Source organism: Agelaius phoeniceus, chromosome 17, assembly GCF_051311805.1.
Source record: "Agelaius phoeniceus isolate bAgePho1 chromosome 17, bAgePho1.hap1, whole genome shotgun sequence".
NCBI classification, from domain to species: Eukaryota; Metazoa; Chordata; class Aves; order Passeriformes; family Icteridae; genus Agelaius; species Agelaius phoeniceus.
The window spans coordinates 5,643,864-5,660,999 of NC_135281.1; the positions used below are offsets into that span (position 1 = coordinate 5,643,864).

The 17,136-nt window shown below is 47.3% G+C and overlaps 3 protein-coding genes across 4 annotated transcripts in view; all 3 read left to right on the plus strand.

The window, feature by feature from the left end:
* Window positions 1-523: 523 nt before the first annotated feature.
* Window positions 524-7,508, plus strand: LOC129127787 (protein FAM83D-B-like). Its single transcript, XM_054644647.2, has 4 exons — window positions 524-1,019; window positions 3,598-3,765; window positions 4,471-4,595; window positions 4,928-7,508. Exons 1-4 carry the CDS (start codon window positions 570-572, stop codon window positions 5,880-5,882), a joined length of 1,698 nt encoding a protein of 565 aa, XP_054500622.2. The 5' UTR covers window positions 524-569; the 3' UTR covers window positions 5,883-7,508.
* Window positions 7,509-7,739: 231 nt separating this feature from the next.
* Window positions 7,740-12,537, plus strand: LOC129127859 (protein FAM83D-B-like). Its single transcript, XM_054644746.2, has 4 exons — window positions 7,740-8,347; window positions 9,397-9,564; window positions 10,145-10,269; window positions 10,492-12,537. The coding sequence occupies exons 1-4, from the start codon at window positions 7,898-7,900 to the stop codon at window positions 10,880-10,882; spliced, it is 1,134 nt and encodes a 377-aa protein (XP_054500721.1). The 5' UTR covers window positions 7,740-7,897; the 3' UTR covers window positions 10,883-12,537.
* A 1,573-nt stretch (window positions 12,538-14,110) lies between these two features.
* Window positions 14,111-17,136, plus strand: part of DHX35 (DEAH-box helicase 35) — a 29,909-nt gene continuing 26,883 nt past the window's right edge. Inside the window, exons 1-4 of one of the 2 annotated variants that reach the window (XM_054644230.2) lie at window positions 14,111-14,218; window positions 15,634-15,767; window positions 16,163-16,255; window positions 16,400-16,477. In XM_054644230.2, the coding sequence (XP_054500205.2) occupies window positions 14,122-14,218; window positions 15,634-15,767; window positions 16,163-16,255; window positions 16,400-16,477 (402 nt within the window). In that variant the 5' untranslated portion in view covers window positions 14,111-14,121. The remainder of the gene's footprint in view (window positions 14,219-15,633; window positions 15,768-16,162; window positions 16,256-16,399; window positions 16,478-17,136) is intronic. The other variant, XM_054644229.2, reaches the window with a different exon arrangement.

Here is a 17,136-nt window from a genome sequence, read left to right on the forward strand (position 1 = left end):
TCCCTGCCCGTCCCCTTAAGGGCAGCGGGGCTCGGGCAGGGCTGTCCCCGGCCGGGAGCTCCATTGAAGGGCAGCGGGGCTCGGGCAGGGCTGTCCCGGCTCCATTGAAGGGCAGCGGGCTCGGGCAGGGCTGTCCTGGCTCCATTGAAGGCCGGCAGGGCTCCAGCAGGGCTGTCCCGGCTCCATTGAAGGGCAGGAGGGCTCGGGCAGGGCTGTCCTGGCTCCATTGAAGGGCAGGAGGGCTCGGGCAGGGCTGTCCCGGCTCCGTTGGAAGCCGGCAGGGCTGTCCCCAGCCGGGAGCTCCACTGAAGGGCAGGAGGGCTCGGGCAGGGCTGTCCCGGCTCCATTGGAGGCCGGCAGGGCTGTTCCCAGCCGGGAGCTCCACTGAAGGGCAGCAGGGCTGTCCCCAGCCGGGATCTCCGTCCCGGTCCCGCCCGGCGGAGGCGGTGCTTCCCTGCCGGAGCCAACGGCGGCGCGGGGCGGGGAAGGCTCCTCCAGCGGCGGCCGCTCTGTTTGGATTCAAACTCTGCACAAAGCGATCCCGGCGGGCTCGGAGCCGCGCTCCGGCCATGGCCAACGCGTCGCAGTGTCTGGAGGAGGGCTCGGGGCGCTGGCCGCCGCCGGCCGGGCCGTACAGCGAGGCGCAGCGGCTGGCGCTGGAGGAGCTGGTGGCGGGCGGCCCCGAGGCGCTGCGCGCTTTCCTGCGGCGGGAGCAGCTGCCGCCCTTCCTGTCGGAGCCCGAGGTGCAGGACATCGCTCGGGCCGCGCTGCCGCCCGCCGCGGGCCCGGAGCCGGCGGCCGAGCCCTCGGCCGGAGCCTCGCTGGACGCCTCGTCGCTCACCTACTTCCCCGAGCGCTCGGAGCTGGAGCCGCCCGCGCTGGAGCTGGGCTGGCCGGGCTTCGCCAGCGGCGCCTTCCGCGGGCTGACGCGGGTGGAGGCGCATTTCCAGCCCGGCTGCGGGGACAGCATCTACGGCTGCAAGGAGGCGGTGCGGCGCCAGATCCGCTCCGCCCGGCAGGTGAGTGAGTGAGTGAGTGTGAGAGTGAGTGAGTGAGTGAGTGTGAGAGTGAGTGAGTGAGTGAGTGAGTGCCCGAGGAGCTCCCTTCCTTGCCCTGCCCTGCCTTGCCCGGGGTCCCTCTCCCCTGGGTCTGCGAGCGCATCAAGAATCGGCACCGCTGCGCGTCGCCATGGGACACCGTGCAAAGCCAAGTGGCTTTAAAGCCTTTGTCGAGCAGACAGCGTCGTTAAGGAGGACAAGCTCGAAAATGCAGAAAAAGTGGCACTCTGCTGCACCTGCGAGCCCTCCCTTTCCCGGGTGCTCTGGGTGATCCAGCATAGCCGCTGGATCCAGCTGTCCCTGCTTTCAGGGAGCAAAAGGTCTCCTGTTCAAGAGTCCCCACCTCTGCCACACAGGTGCGCTTGCAGAAACTTCCTTTAAAGGTGTGACACAGAAAAAGCCTCTTCTATAAGAGAAGGGTACCTATAGATATAACACCGTGACTGTATTTTCCTTCCTTAGCTCGCTAAGTGACGTACAGAACTGCTTTTGACAGGACTTTCTCCCTACAGGAGTGAACGCTTTTGTTCTGATGCACAGTATGGCTTGAAAACCACGTGGCGTAGGAACTTGTAACTGTTCCCTGTAACTCATTGCATTCCCGGAGTTTATAGCCTGCAACTGTAATCCCAGCCGGGAACCACCCTTCTCCTTAGCAGCCATTCCATTGGCTCAGCTAAAATTTAAATGTGTAGCTTCCTTTTTGGGTGGCCAGATGAAGCAACCTCTGTCTCTTTGTGTAACGTGCACGGCACACCCTGAATCAACAACCGAGCTTAGGCTCTACTCCCTTGCGAGGGCAGGAGCTTAGGGAGTGTGCGAGGATGACATGAACGACGGGCTCCTTGCCAGAAACGGTCCCAGAGGAAGCTCTGTTCTCAAACAATCCCTACAGGTATATGAGACAGTCTGGTAACTCGAGTGAACACCATAAAGGCATTCATTCCCCCCCAAAAGCTGTACTTGTTTGTAATATTGTTCTTGCAGCATCCTGGCAAACACCTTCCCTCACTCTGAGCCAAGAGCAAGGCAAGCTACTCCTGCCCTGTTTGTGGCTGTGCCTGATCCAGGGAGAATTTTTGTGGAGAGAAATGGGCATGTTTGACACACTAAGATTTACTGAATGTCAGATTCTGTGTGATACTTCTCAATAATTTCTGAGTTCCTCAAGTTAATATGAAGACTGGGAAAACTCCAGATGCTGCATAATTTCTTCCCTAATTAATGCACTCAAATGCAGTTAGTTCGAGTGAGTGCTGTGATCTTATCCTTGCTATCCTGAATGGATGACTGGAGAAAAGGTTTTTCTGTCTTTCCTCTAAACATTTTGGGCAAAACTGTATTTCTTTTTCAGCTGCTAATTCTGGGACTAGAACTCAAACGTGCTGTGAATTGAGCTGTCATCTGAAGGCATCATTGTTCCCAAGGATTTAGTGTGAATTGTTTTGTTTTCAGGGTGGTTTTCTCACTTGTCTGGTCTTGTCAAAAGCATCTTATTGGTTTTTAATCTTCTTCAACACTTATACAAGTGATTGAGTGGCAAGAAACTCAGAACACACACAAGAAGCACCAACATAAAGTAACTTTATCTAGAAATACCCATGTGCTTGTGCATGTTATATGACAGAACTCAGCCAAACAGAACCAATGCCTTAGGGAGCAGGAGAGAAGTGGGAATGCAGAGCTCAGCCCGTTCCTGTGGGAAAGGTTTCCTCTGAGTACAGGCTGTGCCACACACAGAGCAGCTGTGTTGCATGCTTATACACCTTGGGTGTGCTGCAGCAGCCTCCATCTGATAAGGGCATGTGCCAGGTACCCACAGTGGTTGCATTTTCATTGTTCTTTACGCTGGTTTAATAGAAAAGTGGAAAATTCAGTCATAGAGCTGAATCCTTTATATCTTTGTGTCCCTACACAGAAGTGGTTTGGGAGGGTGAAAACTCGAGCACCAAATCAGTGTGTGAGGTGGCTCTGAATTAGCTGGAGAGATGGTTCATAAATGTGATATTCCCATTTTAGGATTTGCCTTTTTGAAAGAACTGTTGGGTGAGTGGAGGGACTTCCTGTGAAGGTAAGGGATATAAACTCAGTAAGACCAGGAAGAGTCTGGAAATCAGCTGGAGTTTGTGAGCTCTGACAGCAAGGAGGCCATTTGAGCTAATTCTCCTGTAGCTGCTTGAAACACTGGGAGAACAGGTGTGGAGATGGTTTATCTTGAGATTTGTCAGATTCTGCTGTGATTGCTTCCCCAGCCTGGCCACACTACAGGGGGTTGTGTAGGAAAGGAGAATGTGAAGGTGTACAAAAGCAGCAGACAGAGGAATAACCTCTTCAGGCCTTTGCTTTGCATGCTGGGGCACAATGAATTTACAGGAGTGTTGTGGGAATATAGAAATCTTATAGAGCTTGCTAGAGCCTGTGCAGCAGGACAAGGAAATGCATGAGGCCCTGATGATAACAGCAAGAGAAAATGCTTGGGGGAGGCAGTGGTCTTGTGTAAAATAAGTCCCTTGAGTAAGTGGTGTGGCTTTCCTTGCAGGTGATTGCCCTTGTGATGGATTCCTTCACAGATATTGAGATCTTCAGTGACCTTCAGGATGCCTATAACAACCGCCAAGTCCCTGTCTACATCCTCCTTGACCAGGACTCTGTACCCCATTTCTTGGAAATGTGCAACAATTTGGGAGTTTGTCCTGAGCAGGAAAGTGTAAGTACTAAATTGGGGTCTGTGTGGTTTGTTTTTATTTTTGTGGTGCAGTGTATGCATATCAAAGAAGCCTTTCTACAAAGCATCAGACTGCCTTGAAAGGCCAAAGCAACCTGTCTGTTGCCCATATGTAGGAGCTACAACCCTGATGTGTACCAGCCCCATTTGCTGTGTGCACTGGGATCCCTATCCTGAGGATGCAGCAATTTTCAGGGATTTAATTTTGCAATGTTTAAATAGTTTTATTCTTTGGCTTGAGGAACTGCTTGCTAAGCAAAACAGAAACGTGGGAAGCTGAAGGGTGGTACAGCTCTGGTACCATCTGCTTTCTTTCCTAATACTTTCTTTTAAGAGGGTTTGGATGATGTGAGCCAGGTGATTTGCTTACTGCTGTGAATATAAATGGACATGGCTGTGTTATGGCTTGGATAGGCTTATGTTCAGTGCAGTAAGTTTCTCTGGAGAGGGAAAAGCACTCCTGCCTTCCTGTGCAGTAACTAATTGGAACTGACTGTTGTCACCTAATCTAACAGCAATTTAGCACTGTGTGACTGAAAACACTCATACACAGCCTGTATAAAAAAGTTCATTTCATTCCTATCTTCCATACTGTGCTTAGCTGCTTTTAAGTAAAATTGCTAATCAAAAGCTTTTGGAAGTTAACTTAAATTTGATGGCACTTTTTTCCTTTCTTTTCTGAACCAGATGATGAGAGTTCGAACTCTCACAGGGAGCACGTACTACATGAGGTCAGGTGCCAAAATTGTTGGGAAAGCCAAGGAGAAGTTCATGTTAATTGATGGCATTAGAGTGGCAACAGGCTCCTACAGGCAAGTATTGGGGGTCTGCTGGTGCCCAGTGAAGCTGTAGAAATGGGGATTTGCTGCAAAAGGATGCATTAACTTTGCTGTTTGCCCTGTGTTAATGAGTTCCAATGGCACATGGACCAGCTGAGTCCAAGTGGGGCTGACACCAATCTGAAAACACCTTGGAAAACTGGTTTACTCAACTTTTGGCGATGGCTAAATAGAGTTCTTTCTGCAGAAATTAATACCCTGTTGACTTCTTCTCTTACCTTCATTTTTAAGCTGTCTTGCTGTCTGTAGCTGCACTGTTGAAGTGCACTGGAGATTAACTGTGAGTCTTGGTTTGTTTTCAACAGTTTCACATGGTCTGATGGGAAGCTGAACAGCAGCAACTTGCTGGTGTTGTCAGGTCAAGTGGTTGAACACTTTGACCTCCAGTTCAGGATTCTTTATGCCCAGTCACTGCCCATCAGCCCAAAGCGACCGTCCAGCTGCAGGAACAGTGGCATGTTTGATCACCTGCTGACCAGAACAGAATCCTCCAAAGAATATACTGTGGAAGGCAACTTGAGAGCAGAATTTGCCAGACTGTCTAGCACGCCAAAGAAATTGCTGGAAAAAGCAGATCAAACTGAATATACTCCTGCAGGAAAGCTTTGCAACCTGCAGCTTTCTTGCCTGTGTGAAGAGGAGTCGTTCAGCAATCAAGTGGGCACAGTGGAACAGAGAAGTGCATCAACTCAAACTGGCCCGTGGGAAGTGATGGCAGCTGTGACCAAATGCAATGCAGCCACTCAGGCCAGCACTGCCACAGCAGACAGTAGCACTCAGGCTTCTGTCACAGCCAGAGTGACAGGCACTCAGACATCCATTTTGCTGAAGACTGCAGTGACACAGACAAAGGAAGAGGAGGGCACAGAAACACCCCTCCTTCCCAGAAAGTTTTCAAAAGAAGAGTATTTTCTGTCTGCAAAGGCCGTATCCAGCTCTAGTCTGCAATCATTGTCTTCATCATCATCCCAGTGCTCTCTTGCAAGCTCTACAGGCTCAATATCCTCTCTCCGCTCCTTTGAATATTCCAGTAGTCACAGGGCACAGTATTTCCAAAAACTGCACAAAGAGAGGCAGTTCCACTACTCGACCATCAGGTCGAAGCTGAGCCACATGGTGGCCATCCTGTCCCGGCGGGGCCGTGTCCCTGCCACCTACCTGAGCCAGGTCCCTTCTGGGGGCAGCCTGAAGCAGAGGCGCGACATCAGCGCCAGCCTGCACAGCCTGCGCCACGCCTCGCTCTATTCCCTCAGTAAATGATTCCTGCCCTGACCACACACCACGCAAAGCCCAGGCTCAAGTTGCTGTCACTTTGTACCTAAAATTCTTCCATTTCCGTCCAGCACTTTTATTTCTTCGATACTTTTTTAATACACCACTCTCCAGCACTTTGTTTTATAGTATGCAATGTAAGTGATGAAAAAGAGACATTATATAGTAACAACTTAGAGGTTCCTCTTGTATGGATTAGAGGTGAAGATCATTTTAATTTTGGGTATTTAACTTTAAAACTGAACTTGTTACTGCTTTCCAGGATTGCTAATGCCCTAGTTTTAATTTATGTAAACTTGGAAAAAGCTGAGTCACACTGAACTTGCTCAGAGTAGCTTTGGAGATCTATGTTATATCAAGGAATTATATTATATCAAGGAATTCTCAATCTTTTTTTTCCAATACTGACTTTTATTTCTACTTTATCTTTGACAGGAGAGGAATCAGCTTTTACAAAGAGCCATAAAGCTGATTTTATTCTAACTTCTGTGATACATATGTTACTCTTCCACTCAAGTTGCAAAGAGGATTGAAACAGTTGCAGGTTATCTTCAACTGTATTATTTTTCCTTTGTTTAAGCCTCCTGAAACAGAATGAGCTAACTAGCCCTCTGGTTTGATCATGCTCAGCTGCCTTTGTTTAGAGATATATAAATATATGTATGTGTGTGTGTGTGTGTGTGTGTGTGTGTTTCCTTCTTTGCAGTGGGCTCCAAGGCGAGACAATCACTGAGGGCATGTGACAAAGCCCCTGTTCAAAAGTAAACTGACAAATGCACTACAGAATGTTATGGGTTATGTTGGGTAATGTTAATTTACAAGTAACTCTAGGAAATAAATAAACATTTTTCTCTTTTTAACTTTGCTGTCTGAAATACTCTTTCCTGCTCATCATTTTTTCACTACTAACTTGGTTTGAGGAGCTGAAGTGCCACTCTAGTTTTTGAAGATACTTCCAATGCTGAGTGGGCCTGAAGTTTGGTTGCTTTGCAAAGCCTTTTTGTGACTGTTTGCAGATTTCTGTGCATGTCTGTTCTTGCTGGGTCTCTTACCTGAGCAGTCTCTCCCTGAGATCTGGCCTGTACTGTTGTTCTTTAGACCTGATCTCAGTACTTCAGTGACCAACCACACTGAATTCTGCCAAATCAAATCAGAGTCTGGGTTATGTATTTTTTTATTCAGGAGCATGTGTGTCCAGTAGATGGCACATTTCAGCTGTTAGCTCGAATATTGAATGAATGAATGAATGAATAGAAATATCCATAACTCAAAAAGGCTGCAAGTGTTGAAAGTAACTAACTTTGGAATTTCTGTCTGAAATCTCTAAGGACAATGAGGCTTAGCTACTTTTATTGCTTGGATTTCTAAGCAGCCACTCCTTCACTAAAGGTGGAGGTGGGGAGAAAAGTTCTGTCTGCACTTGTTCAAAATGATAAGGTACTTTATTGCTTGATTTGTGGATCTGGAACACTGGCACCAAACCAAGCTGCATGGAGGGAGCCAAGATTACACCTTCAAAGCCAATATCGAGTTGTATTTTTAAGAGCCCAAGTCCTGCAGTTCTTGAATGTATGTAAAATTACCTTGTTTGTTCTATGTGTTTTTTGACTTTATTATGCCGTGCAGCTGTTAAGGTACTCTAACAGGAACAAGAAACAGTTTACAAATAAACTCCTTTTTGCCTTGGGGGCTTTCACCCGATCATCGCTGAGCTTTGCTTTCTGTTTATTTGGCATTTTAAATCGGGGTGACTAAGTCACTTCGTCGCCGCTTGGTCCTTTCCGGCTGGGGCCATTTGCCCTCTCCAAATTTTGGAGCAGCCTTTTGATGCGGGCTGGGCTGATCTTCCTCCTTCGAGGCTGGCGCTTCCCTGGGCGTGGGGAAGGCTGCGGGCTGTGCCACCCGCGACTGTGCCGTGGGCGAGCGGCCGGGAGGAGCGGAGCCGGGCGGGGAAGGAGCAGGAGCGCTATAAAGAGCCGGGGCAGCGCCGGGGCGCTCCGGCCATGGCCAACGCGTCGCAGTGTCTGGAGGAGGGCTCGGGGCGCTGGCCGCCGCCGGCCGGGCCGTACAGCGAGGCGCAGCGGCTGGCGCTGGAGGAGCTGGTGGCGGGCGGCCCCGAGGCGCTGCGCGCTTTCCTGCGGCGGGAGCAGCTGCCGCCCTTCCTGTCGGAGCCCGAGGTGCAGGACATCGCTCGGGCCGCGCTGCCGCCCGCCGCGGGCCCGGAGCCGGCGGCCGAGCCCTCGGCCGGAGCCTCGCTGGACGCCTCGTCGCTCACCTACTTCCCCGAGCGCTCGGAGCTGGAGCCGCCCGCGCTGGAGCTGGGCTGGCCGGGCTTCGCCAGCGGCGCCTTCCGCGGGCTGACGCGGGTGGAGGCGCATTTCCAGCCCGGCTGCGGGGACAGCATCTACGGCTGCAAGGAGGCGGTGCGGCGCCAGATCCGCTCCGCCCGGCAGGTGAGTGAGAGAGTGAGTGTGAGAGTGAGTGAGTGAGAGTGAGTGAGTGAGTGAGTGAGTGAGTGAGTGAGTGAGTGAGTGAGTGAGAAAGTGAGAGAGAGTGAGTGAGAGTGAGTGAGAGTGAGTGAGTGAGTGAGCGAGTGAGCGAGCGAGTGAGTGAGTATGAGTGAGTGTGAGTGAGTGCCCGCGGAGCGCCCGCTCCCGCTGCGCGGCTTCCCGGGGCCGCCTCGTCCTTTCCCTCTTACTCGTACATACTCTTACTTACATATTCTTCTGTTTATAATTACTCTGCTGTTTCGTATTGCTTCATGTCTTTTCCATCATCTTTTGTAGTTATTTTCTAATCAGGTTCATCATTTGCCAGCTTTTTCCACTCCCACAGTGCTGAAAAGCGGGTCCGGGCTCTCAGGGTGCCGCTGAATTCTCTCGGATTTGGCACCCGGAGTGCCCATTCCCGGCTCTCTGAAAGAGTCGTTGCTTCCCCATCCTACAGAGGATCCACGGCAAATCCTGGGGTTCAGATCATGGGGGAGATCTGCGGGGGTAGGAGCTGGCCCTCAAGGGATGTTTTACTCAGATCTTGACTTGAAATATGAGAATCTGTATAGTAAGGCGAGGATGAACCTGACTTTTATCTCAAACAGAGAGCTGAGATATAAAGAGCAGTCAGACACTGGTGGTTTTGGCTTTTCTTACTGTTTCTTTTTATATTTGAAATGTTGGAAGATGGGAAAACTGTAGTATTGGAAGTAAGCTCAACTTTTTCTTCTGGCAATGTTTTTGAGGAAAAGTCATCTGTTCTCAAGAAAACAACCTCTCCTGCTTAGGAAGAGCTCAAATTTGCCTAACATAGGGCAAAACCAGGGGTCTAGTTCTATCTCAGGGTGAGGAAGAATACTCTTTATCACAGAAGACTGTACCATGTTCCATAACCACCTGAAAAAAAAGGCAGGGGGGAGTATTTAATTTGAAACTCAAATTTCTCATGTGCTATCTCTTTTGCAATGCTGTGGAAACAGCCTAATGGTTTCTTCTGAAACTCATTTCAGATGATTGCCCTGGTTATGGATTCCTTCACAGACACTGATATCTTCACAGACCTCTTGGAAGCCTGTAGCCAACGGCAAGTTAAAGTGTATATCCTTCTAGATCAGTCTTCATTTTCCCATTTTCTAAAAATGTGCAAGGATCTGGGAGTTGACCTTGAGCAGGAAAAGGTGAGCCTTGTCATATTTATAGGGATAGGGAATTGATCATCTTATGGCTGTAATCTTTAAGCTGTGAAGTGAAGAAATTATTATACTTGCTGCCACAACTTAAAACGGGTGTTATGTAGCTCCAGCTCTATCTTGGAAGATTTAACTATTCCTACATAAGATAGTAATTAATAGAAAATCTGAAACCTTTGTAATTGGATGTCACAGCTGCTTTCTGAGCACAAATACTAATTGAAAGTTCAAGGAAATGCAGGAGGAATGTCCAACTCCTAAAGCATGACTGGAGTTGCTTGGGCTTGTCGAGACTTTGAAGGATGAGGGAGAAGCAGGTTCTCAGGAGTCTGTGGAATTTGGATCCTGATGATTAGGTGACAGGAATTTTCACAGTCCCATTCTGCACGGTCAGTTTAGGGGTTTGCCCCTAAATGTCACCTCTTTTCCTACAAAATCCTCACTTTGTTCCCTGTGGGTGACTCTTGTGCCAGTGCACAGTTCATCAGGGATGGCTGTTGCTGTGTTACTCCTTTAATGCAATCACTGAACTTTGCAGTGCACCTGACTCTTGCTGTGTCATTAACAGCTGATGAGGGTTCGGATTATCACGGGGCGCACGTACTGCACCAGGTCGGGCACCAAAATCATTGGAAAAGTCCGTGAAAAGTTCATGCTGATTGATGGCATTAGAGTGACCACAGGCTCCTACAGGCAAGTGCCAATTTCTTTCTCTTGCTTTACATGATTTCTCTCCATAGAAAGGAAAACTGATCAGATTTTATGACCAACTTGTATCCTTAAAAGCACCCACTGCTCATCAGTTGGGTTGTAAGAACAACATAACTAAACGTGATGAAGGAGAATTTCCAGTGAATACTTTCTTTAGTGATTATTTGGAATTAACTCATAATTTTCTCACCCTTCCTTTGCTAGTTTTACGTGGACAGATGGGAAGCTGAACAGCAGTAACATTTTGATCCTGTCAGGCCCCGCAGTTGCACACTTTGACCTGGAATTTCGGATTCTTCATTCACGGTCAAAGCCTATCAACCTCAAAGAGTTTTCTAGCAGCAAGAAGAACAGGGTATGGGACCAGCTGTTCAGGATAACAGTGGCTTCCAGAGACATGACCAGGGAACACTTCCTGAGAATGGAATTTTTGTATCTGAGAGCATTTGTAGGAGATCTGAAGAGGAAGAGGAGCTGGCTGCACGCCTCCAGGGAGGCCCTGTACAGCCCAAATAACACGCTGCACACCTCTCCCCCGCTGACTAAGAGGAATGGCTCCCTGGTTATGAGGCCACACTGGATCATAGAGAGATGAACTGCATGTCCATGCAGAGCAAGCAGCAGAAACTCAGGAACCACGTCCGTCCATCCCTGCCCAGCACTGTCCTGCAGTGTGTTTGTGAGGGCAGCTGGGAAAGAAACCTCAGACTGAGAGAAAGTGAGACTGGAATTGTGGCTTTGTTTGAAGAATACTATACAGCCATTATTACTTCTACTACTACATTATGACTTGTACTATTCTGTTAAATTTTCATTTCTCAACCTGTTCATGCATGTTTTAAACTTATGGGTTGGCATGGGTTGGCAGTGTCATAGCTCAGTAGCTCAACCCTTTTTTTTTTTTTTTTTTTTTGTTTAGAAATCTAGGTATTGAAATTCATATTGCTTGAAAGTCTGTTCCAAGATGAAAGCAGGCTCTGAAATCAGTCTTGGTCTTGTACAAACTCTCCTCCAACTGGTTCATGACATAAACCAGGAGTAACCCTAATCTAGAAACCAGTAGGTCAGTACCACACTACTACTCCTCCAATGTTACATTTTCTTCATACAAAGCTATTCTGGCAGGCAGAATGAGCTAATGTGTCAGCAAACAAGGCTTTAGTGTGACTGAATTTTAAATGGCCTTTATATTAGACTGCTTGGGTTGTTGGACATCATGCAATAAATGTGTGAGTGAAAATATTCTAAAGGACCAATTTCTTGGCATTACCAGACAGACTTTTTGTTATCTTTGTGGCTGCTGCTGCTGTCTGGTCGTGTGGGAAGAGCTGAGTAGATCTGAAATCTGTGAAGCTGCTGCCTCTTCACAGAAGTCCTAATTTCACCAGAAATGCAATGACACAGAAGTCAGTGGCAGAACCATTTTTAAGGTCTCTTGGAAGCTCAATTTTATATTATTATTTTTTAATCCATTCATTTCTAGAGGGAAAAAAATCACCCTCAAAAGAATAAGCTATCCTCACAAACAGCTGCACATTGAGGCACTGAAGTTACAGCAGCCTGCCAATGCAGATAATCATTAGCCAAAACAAAGGTTTATCATTTCTCAATTTATCTTGTGGCTCTTCTACTACAAAATACTCAGATATGTGCTTGTGTGAGTGTCTTGTGGGTTCTGGGCTTCAGAGGGGAAGGTTAAAACTTGGCAGAGGAATTTCACGTGGGTTTCAGCTAAACAGCAGCAAGGTGACATTAAACTGGACAGATGGAGCTTGCAGAAATGTACATTGCAAAAATGTACTGATTAGTATGCAGCTAATCTGGGCCCTCTTTCTTCTGCACTGACAATCATGGAAATGTAATCACTCTGGCTCTCCTAATCTGTAAATATTCAATAGTTCATAGCTTTGTACTATTAACTTCCATCCAGATGTAAAGAAGTTTGAAAGATGTATTTTTATTCTTAGCTCTATTTTCCATAAAGGCAAACCCCATACAATGTTGGACTCTATGCAAAATACTGTTTGTGCAAGTCTTATTTTCATAATAATTATCTGTATATATTTTCTCAAGCATAACTTCTCCACTTGCTATTCATCTCATTACTTTAATAGGCAGCTCTTTCCATGTGGGATTTTTTCTCAATGATTACTAATATATTGATGATACAAAATACTGTGAGTTGTGTTTATTTTTGATAGTGTGGACTCAGTATCAAAAGTACATTGAAACATATACTTAGAACGTTAAAGAACATCATAATTATAATTTAATAACCTCTTTTACATGTGGTTACTCAGCATAACAGGGAGGTAGAGTGTTGTGAGGTACAGTTTGTGTTAATCACCATAACTGCACTGCTAGTGTGGGAGGTTATAAGAATATAAGATGTGATTAGATTTTTACTTTCCCATAAGCATGAATATATGACAGTATTACTAAACTTACTAGAAACAGTTTGGGCTTTCAATTTTTTATATTTCCTTTAGCTTCTACTTAATTAACTCAAAGCCTACATTAAGTTTGATTCAATATTAACTTCCATGGGCTTTCATGGGTGTGTTTGCAGTTTAAACAGGCTGTAAGCAGCCTGTGGTGGGGCACAGCTGTATCTATTCACTATTAGTGTGATAATTTTCTTTTTTGTCCTTTACACCTTGCCTGGTGTAAAGTGCAGCAGCTGTGGAGGCATCCTTCACTGGAGAGGGAATCAGCTCTAATTAATTAATTAATGAGCAGGGACTTTCTGGCAGTGATCTTTCGACCCCGTTAAATGCTCCCCCAGGTGACCACAGAAGGGGTTGGGTTGGAAAAGACCTTAAAGCTGATCTCATCCCAACCACTGCCATGAGCAGGGACACATTTCACTATCCCAGGTTGCTCCAAGCCTCAACTTGGCCATGGACACTGCCAGGGATCCAGGGGCAGCCCCAGCTTCTGTGCCAGGAAATAAGGTGCAAACCTGATGCCAGTTTGCACCTTATTCCCTCATAGTCCACTGCTCCTCGGCCAGCCACTGCCAGGCCACCCACTGCACTGCAGTTTGCTGGGCAGTGCCTGTTCCTAAGTGCTAACAGGAACTCCGGGGTCTCTCGGCTGCAGATCTTTGCCTTGTGAGGGAAGACAGGCAGAGAGAATGTGAAAAACGCTAATCACTTGTTTTTCAAATTTTAAGAGTTTAACAGTAATAAAATGATAAAAATAGTGATACAATTAGAGTAATAATAATTTGGACAATTAGGATTAGGACAGTATGAGACAATAGAAACAAAGAGTTACAGATGTCCAGGTACCTTTTTCTGGGCAGCATAAGCCCGAAAAGGGACCCACGTTAACAGAGGATTAACCCTTAAAAACAACAGCCTGTTGCATATTCATACATGATGCATAAATTCCATTCAAACACATGATTCTGTCTGGTCAGTGTCAATTTATAATCCTAACGGCGTCTTCATGGCTGAGCGAGGCAGGACGAAGTTCGTTTCTAGTGATAATGCAGCAATAAATTCTCTGTCTCTGAAAGATTTAGGTGTCCTGTGGCTGCTATCTCAGTGTGAGTCCTTTCTTTAGGAAAAAACAGTATCCTACATAGCATAGTTTCTATTTTAACATTTTGTTATGACCTAAAACTATATTTAACACGCTACTTAAGAAAATTAACACAGCATTACTTTCTAACACAACACATATAATATTCATTTGAATATTTGCGAGCAGCCAATCATAAAATACGCATTTTTCACGGGAAGAAGGGCGGATCTGCCATGGGCCAACACCTTCGGGCACTACGCGTGAGGGGAGGGCCCGGGGGGGGGGGGGGGGGGTGCGGGCTCCATGGCAACGCGGGCCGCGTCACGTGGGCGCCGCTTCCGGCCGCCCTCTCACCCCAAGATGGCGGCGCCCGTGGGGCCGGTGAAGTTTTGGAAGCCGGGTGAGGGATGTGGGGGTGCGGGATGTGGCGGTGCGGGGCACGGAGCCCCGCCGCGGGCTGCCCGCGGTGAGGGGTGCGGGGAATGGAGCATGGAGCCCTGCTGGCTGTGGTGAGGGGTGAGGGGGACAGAGCTCCGAGCTGGCTGGCCGTGGTGAGGGGTGCGGCGCTGCCACCCTCGGCTCTTTGGGGTCGCTGGCGCGTTTACAGTGAAGGGCAGCAAGGCTGTGAAAGGATTCGAGAATGTGTCTTATGGGGAGCGGCAGCTGGGTTTGCTTCGTCTCCAGAAGAGGAGGATTAGGGGTGACCTCATCGCTCCCTACAACTCCCTGACAGGAGGCTGTGCTGAGCTGGTCCCTTCTGCCGTGTCTGCCGTCAGAGAACCGGGGAAATAGCCTTAAACTGAGACTCGGCATTAGCTATTATATTTTTTCCATTAGCTATTATAATTTTTTATTTCACTGTTCAGGTGGTCAGGCATTGGAATAATTTCCCGGGGAGGTGATGGAGTCACCCATCCCTGAGGGTTTTTAAGAGGCGTCAGAGTGCGGTGCTGGGTGATTTAGGGATTACAGTGGTGGTGCAGGGCTGATGGTTGGGCTTGATGATGGTGAAGGTCTTTTCCTACCTTGATGATTCCACGAGGGCAGCGGGGAAATGGCTTCCCTGCCAATGGAAATGTTCCCTCCCTGCCGAAGCCCAGGGGGTGTTTGTGGCTCCCCTGGGTGCTGCCCGGTATGGGGTGGCAGGGGAGGGGATGGAGGGGGGTGGTTTGTAGGGTGGGTGTGCTGCCCTTTGCCGGGGTCTCCAGGGGATGTGAAGAGTGCAGGGGGATCCCAAGGAATTCTGAGGGAGGAGCAAAATCCTGGCCATGGGTGGGAATAACCGTGGTTAACACCGGGGAAACCAGCTCCGAGAGAGGGACCTTGGAAATAATGTTGATAATTGTTGATTTGTGGTAGAACTGCTTGGCAGCTCTGAAAAGGAGTAACCTTTCAACAGTGGGAGAAGTGCAAGCAAGGAAATCCTACAAAACAGGGGAATCCTCCTCTTTGCTCTCAGACTTTCCTGGTTGAATCTGCAGCTGGAGATGATCCATTCTGTTACTGAGATGAGGTTTTGTCTCTAGTTCCCTTGTGTGATTCCACAGTTTCAGTTGTCAGTAGCTTTGTGATAATTTGCAGCAGGAATAAATCAAGTTTCAGTTCCTGAGGTGAATTCAGAGCTGAAGTGAGGGGCATATCCTTTGTTTATTGTTAGGTAATATTTCAATTGCTTTCACAGAAAACTTGTTTGGGTTTTTTTTAAATGCTGCCACCCATGATTCCTACTTGTACGAAACATATTTCTTTTGGCTGTATTGTGATGCACCAGGCAGATGTGTGTTGTTCCAGTTAAAATTCACTCCTGTTGTGTAGGCTCAGAAGGTCCTGGTGTCAGTGTCTCGGAGGAGAGGCAGAGCCCTGCTGAGAGCAGCGCTGTCACTGTCATCTACAACCCTTATGCTTCCCTCTCCATTGAACAGCAAAGGCAAAAGCTGCCTGTTTTTAAGGTACAGGAGTTCTTTTTGATGTATTAAATGTGTTGTATGATGCCTGGTTCTTGTGGGGGTTTTTTTTGTTTGTTTGGTTTGTTTTTTGAAAGAGCAGTGTAAAATCACTTTGCAACATAAATAATAATTTTATGGCTTTGCTCTCTATTTGTTGGAATTTATTGTCCTGTTTGGCAACTGTAACTGACAGTTCTCAGGGCTTTGTTGATGGATGTTATTTACTATATGCTGTGCATGTCATTTATAGATTTTAAAGGACTCTTTAGCTTTTGGCAGTGAACTCCATGTAACAAGAAGCTACTGTGTCTGCCAGATATGTAAATATTGTTATTTTAATAGTTTTCTTATTTTTGTACTATTTGCTTTTTATGTTTAAATGTCATCTTCTCTTTCAGCTCAGAAATCACATACTTTACCTAGTGGAGAACTATCAGACCCTGGTGATTATTGGGGAAACAGGATGTGGGAAATCAACACAGATTCCACAAGTAAGTGTCTGTTGGGTTGGTGAAATCAGGGGGAATTCATGGAATATTGAGCAGAACCAGGTGAAAACACCAAGTGTGAGGAGCTAACACCTTGGTGTAAGCACAGCATGACAGTGTCTCTCTTCTCCCCACTGTTGTTTGCAGTACCTGGCAGAAGCTGGCTGGACAGCTGAGGGCAGAGTTGTTGGGGTGACACAGCCTCGTCGGGTCGCTGCAGTTTCAGTGAGTGTCCCCATCTCCCCAGTCTGCTGGCATTAGAACCTCCAGTGTATCAGCAGGTTTTGTTGAATGGCAGGAATCTGCACAAGCTCCTGAAGGAAAAGATGTTTCTGCTTGTCTTTCTCTAAGAGCTGCTGGTGTTACACACTGAATTCTACCTCACTAGTGGGTCTGGACAAGCATTCCAGCATTCCAGAACTGCAGATGTAGAAGCTTTGAAGTAAAACTGACTGATGTCAGCAGAACTGTGTGCAGAACTTAGGGCTGAGCTGTGATTGACTCAGGACTAGAACTGTGCTTGTGTGACCCTCAACTTCTTTCACAAGGTGAAACAGTGATGTAAATCTGCATATAGTTATGCAGCCAGTGGAAGAAACAAGAGATTGTGTACCTCTTTCTAGCAATTCATAACCAGGTTTTTAATATTTTTTTGTGTTTGGTTTTTGTTGTTTTTATGGGGTGTGGTTTTTTTTTTTTGTTTCCCCTCATAAAAATGTCAGGCAGAAGGAGAAACAGTTTTATTGTGAGAGATATTTGCATATACATATTTTGTCTTGGAGAGCATAACATCATCTGGATGTGCTGTGAGGGGGAAAAGGAGATGCTGAGGGCAATGACTTCTCTCTGTTAGCAGGGTGCACAGAAAGCATCCACTGCTCTTT